This window comes from Mchenga conophoros, linkage group LG3 (genome assembly GCF_057382185.1).
Source record: "Mchenga conophoros isolate Kocher_MC1m ecotype Shallow Benthic linkage group LG3, M_conophoros_male_GT1.1, whole genome shotgun sequence".
NCBI classification, from domain to species: Eukaryota; Metazoa; Chordata; class Actinopteri; order Cichliformes; family Cichlidae; genus Mchenga; species Mchenga conophoros.
The window spans coordinates 50,428,985-50,444,939 of record NC_140528.1 but is presented as its reverse complement, the minus strand read 5'-3'; the positions used below and the strand labels follow the sequence as shown (position 1 = coordinate 50,444,939).

At 42.1% G+C, this 15,955-nt stretch overlaps 1 protein-coding gene across 1 annotated transcript in view; it reads right to left on the bottom strand.

Annotated features, from left to right (window-relative positions):
• Positions 1 to 4,188: 4,188 nt before the first annotated feature.
• Positions 4,189 to 15,955, bottom strand: part of LOC146579249 (protein-glutamine gamma-glutamyltransferase 2-like) — a 35,723-nt gene continuing 23,956 nt past the window's right edge. Inside the window, exons 8-18 of the mRNA XM_085262732.1 lie at positions 15,088 to 15,216; positions 14,739 to 14,916; positions 14,498 to 14,633; positions 14,163 to 14,272; positions 13,892 to 14,007; positions 10,817 to 10,943; positions 9,930 to 10,039; positions 6,876 to 7,050; positions 6,496 to 6,650; positions 6,063 to 6,196; positions 4,189 to 5,107 (exon numbers count right to left, since the gene is read on the bottom strand). Of these exons, the coding sequence (XP_085118858.1) occupies positions 4,957 to 5,107; positions 6,063 to 6,196; positions 6,496 to 6,650; positions 6,876 to 7,050; positions 9,930 to 10,039; positions 10,817 to 10,943; positions 13,892 to 14,007; positions 14,163 to 14,272; positions 14,498 to 14,633; positions 14,739 to 14,916; positions 15,088 to 15,216 (1,521 nt within the window). The 3' untranslated portion in view covers positions 4,189 to 4,956. The remainder of the gene's footprint in view (positions 5,108 to 6,062; positions 6,197 to 6,495; positions 6,651 to 6,875; positions 7,051 to 9,929; positions 10,040 to 10,816; positions 10,944 to 13,891; positions 14,008 to 14,162; positions 14,273 to 14,497; positions 14,634 to 14,738; positions 14,917 to 15,087; positions 15,217 to 15,955) is intronic.

Here is a 15,955-nt window from a genome sequence, read left to right as displayed (position 1 = left end):
GTTGGACCTCAATATTTGCGTCTGCTGTCACATTTTGTGTCTGTCTACCTGACACTTTCATTCAGGCAACGCCACAGGTTGTTAGCTAAACAATAAGGAGAGTTTTATGAGATACTAGCAATTCAATTTTTAATGTGAATGAATGTTTTATTGGCCATATGCAGGTTGCCCCGCAGAGGAATAGGAGGCCCCCCCCCCGACGTACACACACACACACACATGGGAATACAGTCGGAGATCGGCAGCGTTACAGAAAAAACACTGAAAGTACACAACAATGGGAAAAGTACAAGAGGAAGAAAAGAGACCTCTCCTCACGCTGGGCACCTATGGGAGGACAGCATGAGAACAGGAAACAAAAACTCCTCTGCACAGAGAGCACATAAATGTCCACATCACAACATTGGAGCACGTGACAAGCCACAGGGGTTGGGTAGGGGGTGAGGAGTAATCCGAAGGAAACACAGCAGTCGTCCTGCACAGCGCAACCATTCCAGCGCCGCACACAGACCCGCCGTCTTCCACAGGAAACAAGCATCGAAGGCGTTTGGAAAGGGAGGGGGATGAGTGCGTGCTTATCAGTGTAAGTGTATGTGTGTGCGTGTCCAGAGTTCAGCTGAGACAGTGTCCTTCGCTCTATCAGGCTAAGTAAACAGTCTGCCAGCCTACCCAGGTGGACTTGCATGGGATGGGAAGAATAGTCATCACACAGTCGTTATCAGGGAGTTGTTGTTCGGCTCCAGCCTTGGGCCTGAGCAGCTGGCGCCGTGGTGTCCGCATGTTGAACATTGCTGATTTTTCTTTTATGCGAGAAAATACCGTACACGGGTATTTTTGAAAACGGAGATTTTTCTTTTTAAAAAATAATCCCGTCCACACGTAAAGGCAGAAATGAAGGAAAACGCTGCTAGGAACATGCCAAAGCAACAGGTGGCGCTATATTCCTAACCGTGTAGAAATGTTGGCCAATCAGAAGTCTAGAAGCCTCGGTGGGAAAAAGTAAACAAAGCTGGGGCATAGAAGCAGAACCGAGTCGTATGTGTGGAGGGACAGCAACTGTGTGTATATGTAAGCATTTAAACACTGCAGAGAGTAGAATTAACAGTATTGTAAAAATTCATTTCACCGAAACAACAACGTGGCGCACACTGTGACGTCAAAAAAAGGCGCAAATCTTTGACGCTGCGTTTTCTCTGTTTTTCTCGTCCACACGTAAATGCAAAAACGGAGTTTTAGAAAATATCCACCCTGCCCGGAGTTTTTAAAAATCTCCGTTTTCAGTGACCAAAAACGCCGTTTACGTGTGGACGAAAGATGCAAACGCATGTATGGATGGATGGATGGATGGATGGTTCTTGTCTTGGGGAGAACCAACCTGTCACTGAACAGACTCTTCTGTTTGTTAATGGCCGTGTGCAGAAGATGCCCAGCATTGTTCATAATGTCCAGCAGTTTTGTTTTGTTTTCTTTTTAGCGTCCTTTTCTCTGCCACTGTCACCAGAGTGTCCAGCTTCATGCCGACCACAGAGCTAGCCTTCCTGATCAGTTTCCCCAGCCTGGATGAGTCCTTCTTTGCTGTGCTGCTCCCCCAGCACACCACAGCATAGAAAAGTACTCCAGCAACCACTGACTGGTAAAACATCCTCAGGAGCTTCCTGTAGATGTTAAAAGACCTCAGCTTCCTGAGGAAGTACAGTCGGCTTTGGGCTTTTTTATACAGGTGCTCTGTGTTGCATGACCAGTCCAGTTTATTGTCCACCCACAGCCCGAGGTACTTGTACTTGTTGTCCACCTCCTCCCCCTCTATATACTGAACAGCATACAAAGCATAATATATAAAATAACATTTACCTGAGTTTTTTCTTTGAAAGAACCCTCTAACCCTCTGACATCTGTGGTCATGAAGTCATTTGAGCGCCTAGTTCTCTCCCATCTCAAGACCCTCACGGCCCCCCTCCTGGACCCCCTGCAGTTTGCATATAGAGCCAACAGGTCTGTAGACGACGCCATCAACATGGCCCTACACTTCATCCTGCAGCATCTGGACTCCCCAGGAACCTACGCCAGGATCCTGTTTGTGGATTTCAGCTCAGCCTTCAACACCATCCTTCCAGACCATCTCCGAGGCAAGCTTTCCCAGATGAATGTGCCTGATCCCACCTGCCGGTGGATCACTGACTTCCTGACGGACAGGAAGCAGCACGTGAGGCTGGGAAAGAATGTCTCGGACTCCCGGACCATCAGCACCGGCTCCCCTCAGGGCTGTGTTCTTTCTCCTCTGCTCTTCTCCCTGTACACCAACTGCTGCACCTCCACCCACCAGTCTGTCAAGCTAATCAAGTTTGCAGATGAGACCACCGTCATTGGGCTCATCTCGGACGGGGATGAGTCTGCCTACAGGAGGGAGGTTGAATGTCTGGTGTCCTGGTGCAGCCACAACAACCTGGTGCTGAATGCCCAGAAGACAGTGGAGATTATTGTGGACTTCAGGAAGCACACAGCCCCACTCCCCCCCATCATCCTGACCGACACCCCCATCACCTCTGTGGACTCATTCCGCTTCCTGGGTACCACCATCACCCAGGACCTGAAGTGGGAGCCCACCATCACCTCCATCATCAAGAAAGCCCAGCAGAGGATGTACTTCCTGAGGCAGCTGAAGAAATTCAACCTGCCAACACGGACGATGATGCAGTTCTACACTGCAATCATCGAGTCCATCCTCACCTCCTCCATCACCGTGTGGTACGCTGGAGCCACTATCAAGGACAAACTGAGACTGCAGCGTGTTGTGCGCTCTGCTGAGAAGGTGATTGGCTGCAGACTCCCATCTCTGCAGGACCTGTACACCTCCAGGACACTGCGGCGTGCAGCCCGGATCTCAGCTGACCCTTCTCACCCTGGACACAGTCTGTTTGACCTGCTCCCCTCAGGCAGGAGGCTCCGGTCCATTCGCACCAGAACCTCTCGCCATAAGAACAGTTTCTTCCCCTCTGCTGTTGGACACATGAACAATAATCATATGACTGTACCCGCCACTAACACATGACCCTACGCTGTGTCACTGCATCATTCCATGTTTGGCACTGATCACCACCTGCACTCATGTATATATCTTTCTACGTAGCACTCTTAATTCTTATTCTCATGTATATCTCATGTATATATCTTTCTACGTAGCACTTTTAATTCTTATTCTTACTTTTATTTTTTCATGTCTATTTAAGCCCAACTTATGACACTGTTTGCACTGAAGCACCGCAGCAATTTCCTGATGTTGTAAACCTGCTCAACATTTGGCAATAAACCCCTTTCTGATTCTGATTCTGATTCTAATGTCCATTCTTATATTTAAGTACATAACTGAAACCGATTTAGTCGGGGAGGGTAAGAACTGAAAATATGAAATAAACACACGTAAGCTAAGACTCTAAAAAAAATAGCATTTGTTCGGTTTTTCATTTCGCCATTTGTTGATTCACTTGAAGAGCAAGTAACGTAATATGGGTCAAGTGATCAGTTTGATATCAATCTTTCGTGATGCACCGTCATATTTACATTATTTGTACAGTACGAATGATTTTTTTTGGTACCTGCTCAAACTTAAGCTCTCCTTAGTATGGCTGGCTCCGTTTCCCCAACAGCGCACTCACAGGCAGCAGCTGCCCCGCCCCCTCGCTCAGTCGCTTAGTGCCTGAGCTCGGATCATACCAATATCAGGGGGGATTCACGCACAGTCGCAAATTCCCACAGTGTGCACTATGTGCTTCGAATATTGTGTGTACTTTTTGTTTTATACAGTTGTCAGCCAGGCATCTAACTATGAAAAAAATTACACTCCAAAAGACCCCGGGCTTCTGACAAAACAACCCGGGCTTAAGCCCAGTAAGCCACCCCCACGCTCCGCCCCTGGTTTACTCCCCGTTTATGAATCCTGCTTTTGGGTCCTACCTCCTGCCTGCCACTCTGCAAACCATGACAAAGACAAAAATATATTTTATTTTAATTGGTTACCAACAGATAAATTGTTGTACTAGCCTTAAAGAAAAAAAAACTTGCGTTTGAGTGAAACGTCATCACAGTTTGTTAATTTTTAATTAAACTATGGAAAAAGTGATGTTCCCAGAACAGGCCATGAATGTATCCTGGGAATTAGGAATGTATATAAGACAATAAAGAGAAACACTGTTTTTATTTGTTGTTACCTTTAATATATCCCATTACATTGTTTTTGAGTATTTGATTACACACAGAGGTCTTTGAATTTAAATATGCTTTTTTTTTTTTTTTTTTTTTTTTAAATGGTAACTACAGATATGATATTTGCATTCAAAGGACAATAATTTGTTATTAGCACTGGACTGTCCATAAACAGCACTGGGATCAAATTGTTGCTCACCAGAATATTTCCATAATATTTTTTTATTCTGCTAATGTGGATCATTTCCCTCTCAAGCTTTTAGTTGTATAATCTGGAGTGAAATTTCCAGCCTAAAATGTTGTTTCGGTTCATCACCGTTATATTCAAATTTGTTACAGAGATGAGATAAATGTTTATAACATGTTACAAAATACAGCTTCATAATTTTCCCACAATCATTTAAACCCAATAATAATTAATGCACAAACAGAGAAAAGCTACAAAGCAATATCAGGAAATCGGTTTTCTCCCTCTTCTTTTATTAAAATGATTACATTACTCATTAATTATTAATTATGGTAACTGTTAGTCCCAAAGCATATCCCCGAAAATGTTGGGCAGTTTGCATCTTTGAAATAAAAAATCTACTTGATTATATCTCAGCCAGTGGGAAAAAACAAAAACAAAACCTTGACTATGGATAGTAACGTTACTGTGGATGATAGTTATAACAAGGTGTAGTAGATTAATCTATCCCAGTTTAAACTAAATAAAGAAACAGAAACACAGAGGGAGCTGTAAATGAAACCAGAGCTTCATGGTTTAACGTCAACGATGCAGGAGCTCTTTATGTCTCTGAAGCTGCTGCAGTCGAAGTCAGCAACCACGGTCTTCAGTCCAGCTCTGTAGGGAGTCGTGGTAATCTTGAGCTTCAGTGTGGCCTTTGGCTCTACCTCACCCAGGTCACTGTAAATAGAAAAACATTATTATTTTTTATTTTACTTCAAGCCCTGTTTGGATGAGAACCTAGGCTAGTTAAGCCAACTTAGCTTGGGGGGGGGAATAAAGGAAAACGGTTGCCTAGCTTTAGCTAAACTCTTTACAAAAGCAGTCTGTAAGCAGTAATTAGGATTAGCATACTGTTTCTTTTTATTTTTATCTTTATGCAAAATGGAATTGTGAGCTGGAACTATTTATTGGTGAACAACACTTGGTGGCACTACCAACAACATAGCACTGTAAGTTAGAAATGTTTCTTTTCTTTTGAAGACTGGAGAAAAAAAAGAAAATTTAGATTTGTTTGGAGCACTAAAATATGCAGCATGAATCAAAATCTGAAAGTCTTTTGTGGCCACTTCAATTCTTTGAAAAAACACAACTTTAATCAAAACAAAAGGCTACGTATACAAAAATGAGTAGTTAATGGATTATTTCTCTCGTTATTTCCTTTTTGAAGATTTTTAATTCTTTTTCTGTGGCAACATATCAGACACGTGGCAGACAAACGATGGCTTGAATTAAATAAGTTAAAGTTACAAGAAAATTTCCATGAATTTGTTTCATCTTTACACAAGCATCAATAGTTTATGGTTTAAAAGTGTTGTTTTAAAGATATTTTACATAATGAGGTTACTGCATTAACATCAATATTAAACCAAATGAAAATGAGTGAACTGGCAGAGTACAAGGAAAATAAAGAGTTTTTTTTAACCAGTATTATTGAACCGCTGAGATGATGAAATGAAATCTGACTAGAATCAATATTTGTTTTTGTAACTCTCACATAAAAAGCAAATTACTGTTTCACAAAAAGCATCTGGTTGAAGATGGGAAATATTATCATTAACTCCAGACAATCACATTGTTCCTTATACCCTGTGATTGTAATGAGTTAGATTGTATGTTAAGTCTCAGTACTGACCTTTGTATATAGTCTGATTTAAAAAGGCCACATCCAATGACTGTCAGGGAGCAGTTCCTCAGCCTCTCATTGAGCGGGTTTTTAAATTCCACCTCCAATGTCATTTCATGGTTCACATGGACTGGATACAAAACCTAAAAGAAGCACAGATATAGTACAGCATTAATGTGCAGCAAATTATAGAACAAAGTCCAGAATTTTCAGAATCTCATAGAACCTGTTCATCAACTGAGTTCAGGTGACGCTTTTTTGACTGTCAAATAACCAATCAGCAGTTATCGTTGTAAGGCCATGCCACACAGCCAGTCTACCGTATACCATGAACACATACTTTGTTACCAAGTAATGACATTAGTTTGAATCTGCTTTCACTTCCTGTGTAATAAAATCACGCACTTCCTTATATTACACACAAAATTTGGATTTTAATGACCTTCATGGAGATGACTGGTTGCTCTAGGGTGATGTTGGTCTCAGTCTGGTAGTATTCATCACTGTCACTGGCCACTGCTGAAACCTTTATGCTGTCGTAGTTCACCATATATTTACTGTAATCTGCAAAGGGGATCTGGATAGGTATGGCCACATCTGTAGGACATACAGTGAGAGGCAGGAATGTGAGAACTGATCCAGAGATTCATGGTATCATCAGGAAACTTTAATTTCTTGTTTCTTTCTAATTTCTTTCATTTCTGAGACTTGGGGTGGAGTTTGAAGTAGCAGCCTCAAATCATAGAAATCTATATCATTTATTTTTTTTCTTTTCAAATAAATTACAATGCTGACCAAAATTGTAAGATAAGAACTGCAGACCTTGTCCAGACAGAAGTGTCACGTGCTGCACTTTGTTCAGGATGTTGTCCGCTGGATTGCCGTTGTACCTCATGGCCTGAGCGTTGACACGGACAGACAACACCTTATTGGTGTGATCCTTACTGCTCAGCTTGAGCCTCAGTTTAATGTCCTGGCCATTTATCGCCTTGGTCTCCTGGTGTTGAAGTTACATTGAAAGTTATGTTGAAACCAAGCACACCAGTGTTTTTCTTGTGACATTACCAATAAGTTTGATGTGTCACATGACCCTCTTCCTATTGAAAAAAAACAAAAGTTGTATCCAAGATGGCCGACATCTAATTGGCCACCATGGTCACCACCCATCTTGAGGAGTTTGTCCCCTCACATATACTAATGTGCCACAAACAGGACTTTAATATCACCAACCATTCCCACGGTGTATCCATATAAATGGCCCACCCTGTACATCAGTGTGACAGGTTGAAGGACTACTGCATATAAAACTGTTCAGTTAATACTAATTCATATCAGTTCATATAAGGACAAATAATGTAAATATGGTAAGAAAATGGTTAAGAGGTTATTTTTTCATGTTATATTAATGGCTTTCATGTTACTTAAGAGAACTGCAATCTATACATCACTGATCGGCTAGTAAGCCTTTTCTTGGATCGATTTGTAGTGTCTCTATTCTCCACTAGGGGGCTTTCGCGTGTTCTCCTCACTGCAATAAACGACTGCACGAGAGACGCAAGTCATAATCACTCTCGTGATTCTTTCCCCCTGTTTTCAGGGGTGTAACATCAGCCGGGATTCCGCACAACACTCCCCTCCATTCACCTCGTGAATGTACACTCTCCGCTCTCTTCCCAGCGAATCCCAGATACTGTCTTAAAGTAGTGTAACAGTGCTCCAATATAATGTTGTACCTGGTGGGGCAGTCTATATGCTGTCTATATTTAGAAAGTTCATGGTTTAGATTTGCTCTGTTAGAATCCCCAAGGACAATTGTGAAGGAATCCAGGAATTTTCTTTCAAGGGTGGTAATCTGGTCAGCCAGTGCGTTGTTTGCATTGGCCTGAGGAGGGATGCAAACTCCAACCAGCATGAAGGAACAAAACTCCTGCAGTGAATAAAATGGTTTGCAGTTGATGAAAAAAGTTTCCAGGTTTGAGCAGCAGTATTTCTGTAACACTGCGACATCAGTACACCAACCTTCGTTGATGTAGAAGCAGACTCCACCACCCTTTGTTTTCCCTGAGAGCTCCGCTTCACGGTCCACCCGATGAAGTTGTAAGCCCGGCAGATTTCGCTCTGTCCCCCAGGCAGCCTTGGGATATTCTGATCACTGCCTGGTCCATCTTATTGCAGTTTAAAGGCAACAACTCAAACATGCCAAGCCTGTATTAAAAACTGTGAAGAAGTGGACTAACGCAGCAAAGCAGGAACTGTAGGACTGTTTTGACTGCACTGATTGGACTGTTTTCGAAGCTGCATCTCAGCATCTGGATGAGCTGACGGACACTGTGACATCATACATCAGTTTTTGTGAAGATGTGTGTGTGTGTGTGCGTGTGTGTGTGTGTGTGTGTGTGTGTGTGTGTGTGTGTGCCAACTAAGACCTTTTGCACATACAACAATAAACCATGGTTCACTCCTAAACTCCAACATCTTCGTAAGGCCAAGAAGGACTCCTACAGAAGTGGTGACAGGGCCCTGTACAAGCAGGCCAGGAACACACTGACCAGGGAGATCAAAGCAGCCAAAAGGATCTACTCCCAGAAGCTGAAAGAATGGCTCTCAGCCAACAACCCTGCGTCAGTGTAGAGGGGCCTGCAGGAAATCACCGACTACAGACACTCCCCACCCCCTGTGGAAGCAAACAAAGACCTGGCAGATGGGCTGATGGCCATCCGTCGGCTCTTTGTTACTTCGGAAACATGGCTTGAACAATTTCTCTTCAATGACGTAATCCGATATCAACTGATCTCTTTACCTGTCGGCTTCCCGTGGCTGACATGCGACCGGCTATTGCAGATAATAATACAACAGCTTCTTGCTATTTTTTGCTTCTTTTTATCGCTGTGTAACCGATTTCAATTGAAAACCTGCGTGCGCTAGTACCTCTTCCCACGACTTCCCACAATCCTTTGCGGTTTTACCCCAGAATGACGTCACATTTCCAATCTCTATAGAGATTGAAAATGTGACGTCATTCAGGGGTAAAACCGCAAAGGATTGTGGGTACGAGTGGCACACAGGCCGTTTCAATCCTTTGATTTTTTTTTCTCCTCATACTTTTTGTTGCCTTTTCGTCAAGTCTTTGTACAGAACTGTTTTTGGGGCAAATAAAATGCAAGTAGGGATTAAAACCGCAGAATTAATGATTACCGGTGCTGGAAATACTAGCGTTTGATGCAGTGTTTTGATTTTATTGCCACTGGTACCTGCAATGCGCGACACTGTTTCAGACATTGACCCCCAAGTCCATGAAAGCCCCTGTACCAGACGGAGTTTCACCCTCCTTGCCTCAAACATCCTGCAACATCTCGACCGCCCAGGAACTTATGCCAGGGTCCTGTTTGTTTACTTTAGTTCGGCTTTTAATACCATTGTGCTTGAATTTCTCTCCTCCAAACTCTCCCAGCTCAGCATGTCACCAGCTACCTGTCAGTGGATCACCAGCTTCCTGACAGACAGGAAGCAGCAAGTGAGGCTGGGGGAGATCACCTCTGAAACTCGGTCCTCTCACCACTATTGCTCCTGCTGTACATCAATGACTGCGCCTCCAAGAACTCGGCTGTTAAACTCCTAAAATTTGCAGATGATATCACCGTCATTGGCCTCATTCAGGATGGTGATGAGTCTGCAGCTTTCCAGGCTTCTAGTTGCTATTCTTAGATAATTCTTAGATAATTTCCTTAAAGGCCCCATCCCATTTCACACTGTTTCAACTGTTTGTTTGTTTTTACTTGTCGTGCATTATGAATTTTGACCAAATCAACACATTCTTGTATTTATATCATGTTGTAATGATACAAAGTTTTCCCAGTCTTGTATTTTGAGTTTTACCTCTTTGATTTTCATCTCAACATACTGGGGTGCCTCTTCTATGTCACCTTGACCTTCTTTTGAGTTCATTCTGACTGCACGTTTGAAGATGGCTCTCTCCTCTGCGCTGCCTGTAGGGAAATATGGCATGTGCTGTGTGAAGCGGGCATGATTGGGGGACCCAAAATGCAGACTCTTGGAGGCAAAACTAAACTCAAAAAGCAGCTTTACTGATTAACTATAGAATGTACAAAACTGAACTGGGAGTTACTGGAAACTAGACAAGCAGGCAGAACACACAGCTGAAGAATGAGGGAGATCACCGACGGGGGGATGGAGGGATTTGGGACAGAGAGAAGACACATGGTGAACACGACTGAACACAATCCACCAATGAGACAGGTAAAGCACAGCTGAACATTGAACACACATGATAAGAGAGTGACAAACTGAAACAGGAAGTAGGAGAAACACACACTCTGAGATGCAGACAGATGAAACCCAGGGAACAGAGGGAGGAGAGAGAGGGGCAGAGAGCCAGGGACAAGAGACAGAGTGCCACACAGAGACATGCCACAGAAGAAGAGACTGACCTAACTGGGGAAACAGGGAAGGACAGAGAGACACAAGACAAAATGGCATATATATGCCATAGAAACAAGACAAAAACATGAACAGGATCAAATAAAAACCAAGAAAACCTAAACTAGAAATACTGATAAACTCAAGATCGTAAGCAAACTGAGCTAGGAAACATAAGAAACTTGTTTGTGTTGTCTGGGATCATTTGAACTGAAACTGCCTTTAGCAGTTCTACTAGAATGTTACCAAACAGTTATCCAAATAATAAAGCTATTGATGTCCAGTTGACACGAGCAATGCAAATGAGCATTGTATGTTTGTTTTACCTTCCCTGTGCTTGTAGCTGTCAGTGATATCAACCCTTTTCCAGGAGTCAACAGCCTTGGTAGAGATGCTCTGACCCACTGACATGGAGTCAGTGTACATTTTCTTCTTTGAACCGTTAGTACTGATCTGAGAAAAGTAACATCAAAACAGAAAATTGTCAATACTTTGTGCAGGACTGCATAATTTAATAAGCTAAAGCCACTGGTAAATCTGCACTTATGTTTGTCAGTCAGAATAACTTTTGTGTTGAAGTTATCGCCATTAAATTGTAGACGATGTAAGTGTGATCTCTGTTTGCATTTGGGATGTTGAATGAGTTTGAAGGGGTAGCCAAGAGAAATATAGAGTGAACATTGGGCTCCTTAATGGTCTTACATCTTGTCAATTAACAACAACATCCATCCATTTTCGCAGGGGGCAGCAACCTAACCCGCTGCTTAACACTTGGCTGCGAACCACTCCAGTGTGAGCTGGAGGCAACCACCTGATGAAGCCAACAGAACCACATCATCCTCAAAAAACAGAGATTAAATTTTGAGTCTGCCCAAGTGGAAGCCTTCTGCCACTTCGCTAAGCCTAGAAATTCTGTGCATAAAAATTATGAACAGAATTGGTGACAAAGGGCAACACTGGCTGTCCAACACCCAATGGGAACGAGACAGGGTAAAGAGCTGCTCTAGTGTTCCGTGACAGGGATGAACCTTGTGAGATGCTTTGGGTGGCGCTGTCACTTGGTGTTCGCGCTCTCTGCAGTAGAGTATTGTGTTGTGTTCAAACACACAGTGGTGTTTTTGTGTAGTTTATCTGCGTAGCAATTTAATCAAAGAAATCTTATTTCATAGTGCAATCTTCACATGCTTCATTCGAAGCAATTTAGAGTCCAAGTATTCACTCGCTGTGTCTTTAGGGTTTCACTTGCTTAGCTTGTAGCCGAGTCGCTAGCAGCATGGCCTCTTCACCTGTTCCTCCTGCACTTTCCTGCTCATTGTGTCAGATGTTTAGTTACTGCTTGGCAGTAATGATACTTGTAACAAATGTAGCCAATTTGCAGGTCTGGAGGCCAGGATCACTGAACACCACCAAGCTGTTCATGTGTCTACCTGCTTTTCCCGATTCAGCGACACACCCACAGGTGGTCAAACTCTGGTAATTGGTGATTCTGTTCTGAGGCATGAAGCTAGAGACACCGGCAACCATAGTCATTTTTCTTCCAGGTGCCAGAGCAGGAGACATTGGAGGAAATTTAAAACTGCTGGCTAAGAGTAAACGTAAATTCAGTAAAATTATAATTCACGTCGGCAGTAATGACACCCAGTTACGCCAATCAGAGGTCACTAAAACCAATATTGAACCAATATTGTAGTTTTCTCTGGTCCCCTCCCCAATCAGACCAGGAGTGACATATTTAGCCGCATGTTCTCCTTAAATTGCTGGCTGTCTGAGTGGTGTCTCAGAAACGATGTGGGCTTCATAGATAATTGGCAAACCTTCCAGAGGAAACCTGGTCTTGTTAGGAGAGACGGCATCCATCCCACTTTGGATGGAGCAGCTCTCATTTCTAGAAATATGGACAAATTTATTAAACCCTTCAAAATATGACTATCCAGAGTTGGGACCAGGAAGCAGAGTTGCAGTCTTACACGCCTCTCTGCAGCTTCTCTCCTCCTGCTACCCCCCCAAAAACCCATCTCCATAGAGACTGTGTCAGCTCCCAAACAGACAAAAAACAAACTAAAAACCAGCAACAAACAACTTAAACATAAACAATTACAAAGAAAGAACAATACAGTATCCACATCTGAACCAAAGAGTAAAACAGTGAAATGTGGATTATTAAATATTAGGTCTCTCTCCTCCAAGTCTCTGTTAGTACATGACTTAATAATTGAACTGAATAAATGAATTGAATAAATGAATCAACACCCCGAGTCATTCTAACTTCCGGATATCTCAAAGAACAGGCCGAGGGGGCGGTGTGGCAGCAATTTTTCACACCAGCCTATTAATCAACGAAAAACCAAGACAGACTTTTAATTCATTTGAAAGCCTGATGCTTAACATTGTCCACCCCAGCTGTAAAACTCAGAAACCAGTCTTACTTGTTATCATCTATCGTCCACCTGGGCCTTACACAGAGTTTCTGTCTGATTTCTCAGACTTTATATCTAATTTAGTTCTGAGCTCAGATAAAATAATTATTGTGGGTGATTTTAACATCCATGTAGATGCTAAAAATGACAGCCTCAACATGGCATTTAATCTGTTATTAGACTCAATTGGTTTCTCTCAAAATGTAAAAGAACCAACCCACCACTTTAATCACACTCTAGATCTTGTTTTAACATATGGCATAAAAACTGAGCATTTAACAGTGTTTCCTGAACACTGTTTAAATTTACAATAATTGATTACACAGCAGTGGGGAGTAGACTTCATCACAGTAGATGTCTTTCTGAAAGTGCTGTAACTAAACTTGCTGTATAAATTGAATTGAATTGAATGAAAAACATATTTTTCCTTCTGTATCCGAGATTCAACTAACGGACAGACACTCCTTTCCAGCACCTTGGCATAGACTTTCTAGCAGAGGCTGAGGAGTGTGATCCTTCTACAGTTGTAGCACACCCTCTGCTCCCCTTCTTGATGATGGGAACCACCACACCAGTCTGTTAATCCAGAAGTACTCTGATCTCTATTGTTGAGGCGTGTTGACCAAAACAGCCCTACAACATCCAGAACCTTCGGGAACTCAGGGTGAACCTCATCCACCCCAGGGACCCTGCCACCAGGTTGTTGTTTAACTGCCTCAGTGACCTTACTCCCGGTGATGAACAGGTCATTTCCATCATCCCCTGATTCTGCTTCCTCTGTGGAAGACGTGTCAATAACAATAACATATAATAGGGAAACTTGATAAAAATGGTAGGTACCAGATCTTTTAAGGTTAGGATTAAGGTTAAAACTGAGTTTAAAAGAGCTGAAAGAGTTAATTCTTCAGATAAAAGGTAGAAATACAGATTGTATAGACAGACTGTATAGTATACAGCTGGTTATTTTATAACACTGGTACAGACCATCCATTTGACAATGTCAGCGTTGACCTCAGCGTAGACAAATGGTACATCATACTTGACGTCTGTGTCACCACGTAGGATAGCGTTGACTGGGGCTGGACCACAGCAGAATACACCTGGAGCAGCAAAAGCAAAGCTGGACTTTTACAAATTTAACAAAAACTTTTTTAAAGAACCAACAAAATAATTGTTTGTACTTCTCATTGGAATCATTCATTTGTGCATCTGTCTCAGTGCATTCATTTCTAAATAAAAACTAAATAGTTTTTACCTTCACTTTTTTCCTGTGGAGTGGGATCCAAGACCTGCCAGCCATCATAGATACCACCTTTCATGAGGTCTGGTCGTTTCATCCATCCTTCCACCCACACATGGAAGTTCCTGCACAAGAAAGGTGAGCTTTCCAGTTTATATCTCTGAGGTTTTTAAATTGCATAATATAATAGCTCTGTCTGTGTGAAAATATGTCATTAGTATTATCAATATGTAACTTTAACAGACGTTCGTGTTCCTTTTCAAGTCAGGCCTCAAAACTCAAACAGCAAGAAAACAATAATAAAGTTTTCATTTTACTTGCACATCTGACTGACTGTCTGAATGTCTTACCAGACACTTTCAGAGGCCTCCTTGCTACGGACTCCATAGTCATCATAATATTCATCAATAGTGAGGCTATTGTTTGAGTCATGAGCAGATTGAAAGTTGGTGACGACACGGCATGGAATACCAAAGAATCGCATCACTGAAATCACAGACAACAAAATGATCAAGTCAAATGACGTCTCGGTCTTGCTTAAAGTTCATGGCAATACTCTGCCACACAAAAACAACACAGTAACCACAGTACCTGTACACATTACAGCAGCGAACACCCAGCACTGTCCGTACTTGACAGGATAGCAGCGGTTTTGAAACCAGCGCTGAAGGATGCTAACACTACTAGTCCAGCAGGTGGGGCTGCATCCATCATTATAGTTTCCATCCCAGCGTCCCACTAGTACACCTTCATCATCATTGGAATTGAGCTGCAAATCAGACAAATGCTCCATTCTTGCTCATCCATTGGTTGCACAAGAGTAAATTTGGTTTATATTATTATTATTATTGTTACAACAGGTAGCATTAAAAACTTAACTTGTAAGTTTTTAAATGAAGTGTTAAATGTAAATTGTAATGCACGTGAATTTAGGTCCTACCATGGCACTGATCACACGGCTAACATAGACGGGGTTACAACGAGCAGAGGTGTCACCAGCTGGGTCTTTTCTGTGTTTGAGGTTGGCATCCAATATCTTGAGACAAATGTCAACCATTTCCTCCTCGAACTGGGTAAGAAGCACAAGTTAGAGCTACAATACCAATTGCAGGAAAGAATGTATTATTAATCTGGCTGTAAGCTTAGGGATCTTTGTCATGAATTTGTGACCAGTCAAAAGCTCAAAGGCCACTTTTGTCATGACACGGTGTATCAAATATTCTTCAAATTAAACAGCACACTTTAACGTTCTTAATTCTCTTGTAGAAAAATAAAAGTAATGTGGATTTCTAACAGAATATGCTACTGGTGCGTATTGCTGTATAATTACTATTTTGGACCAACATCAATAATTTTAACTTTTACATCGAAAATTATTGACAATTGCCTTCCAGTGACTGCATCATGGAAACATCAATATTGTTAGTCTGATAAAAGAAGTCACCTGTAATCAGCAGAAAAGTCACAACATCATGTTAGAGTCAAATTATTAAATGTTGTCATTGTGTTATTTAAATTTGTAAGTCTTAGTTCAAACTGTATGATCAAAGACATTCCTTTGTCTCTGACCACCTCTCCAGCCTGTTAAATGGTGGGTGAGGCTGTAGTGTTTTATTATAGGGACATCTATGTGAGGGTTTTGTTTTCTTGGTTAGTAAGCTTCCTGCTTTTATTACCCTTTTGATAAGCAGGAGGTCACACAAACGCACCCCCAAACACAAACACACACACTCACATGCATACACACACATACACACACGTGCTTACACGTGCACACACATAGTGCCTTATCTTTTAGAACCATAGGG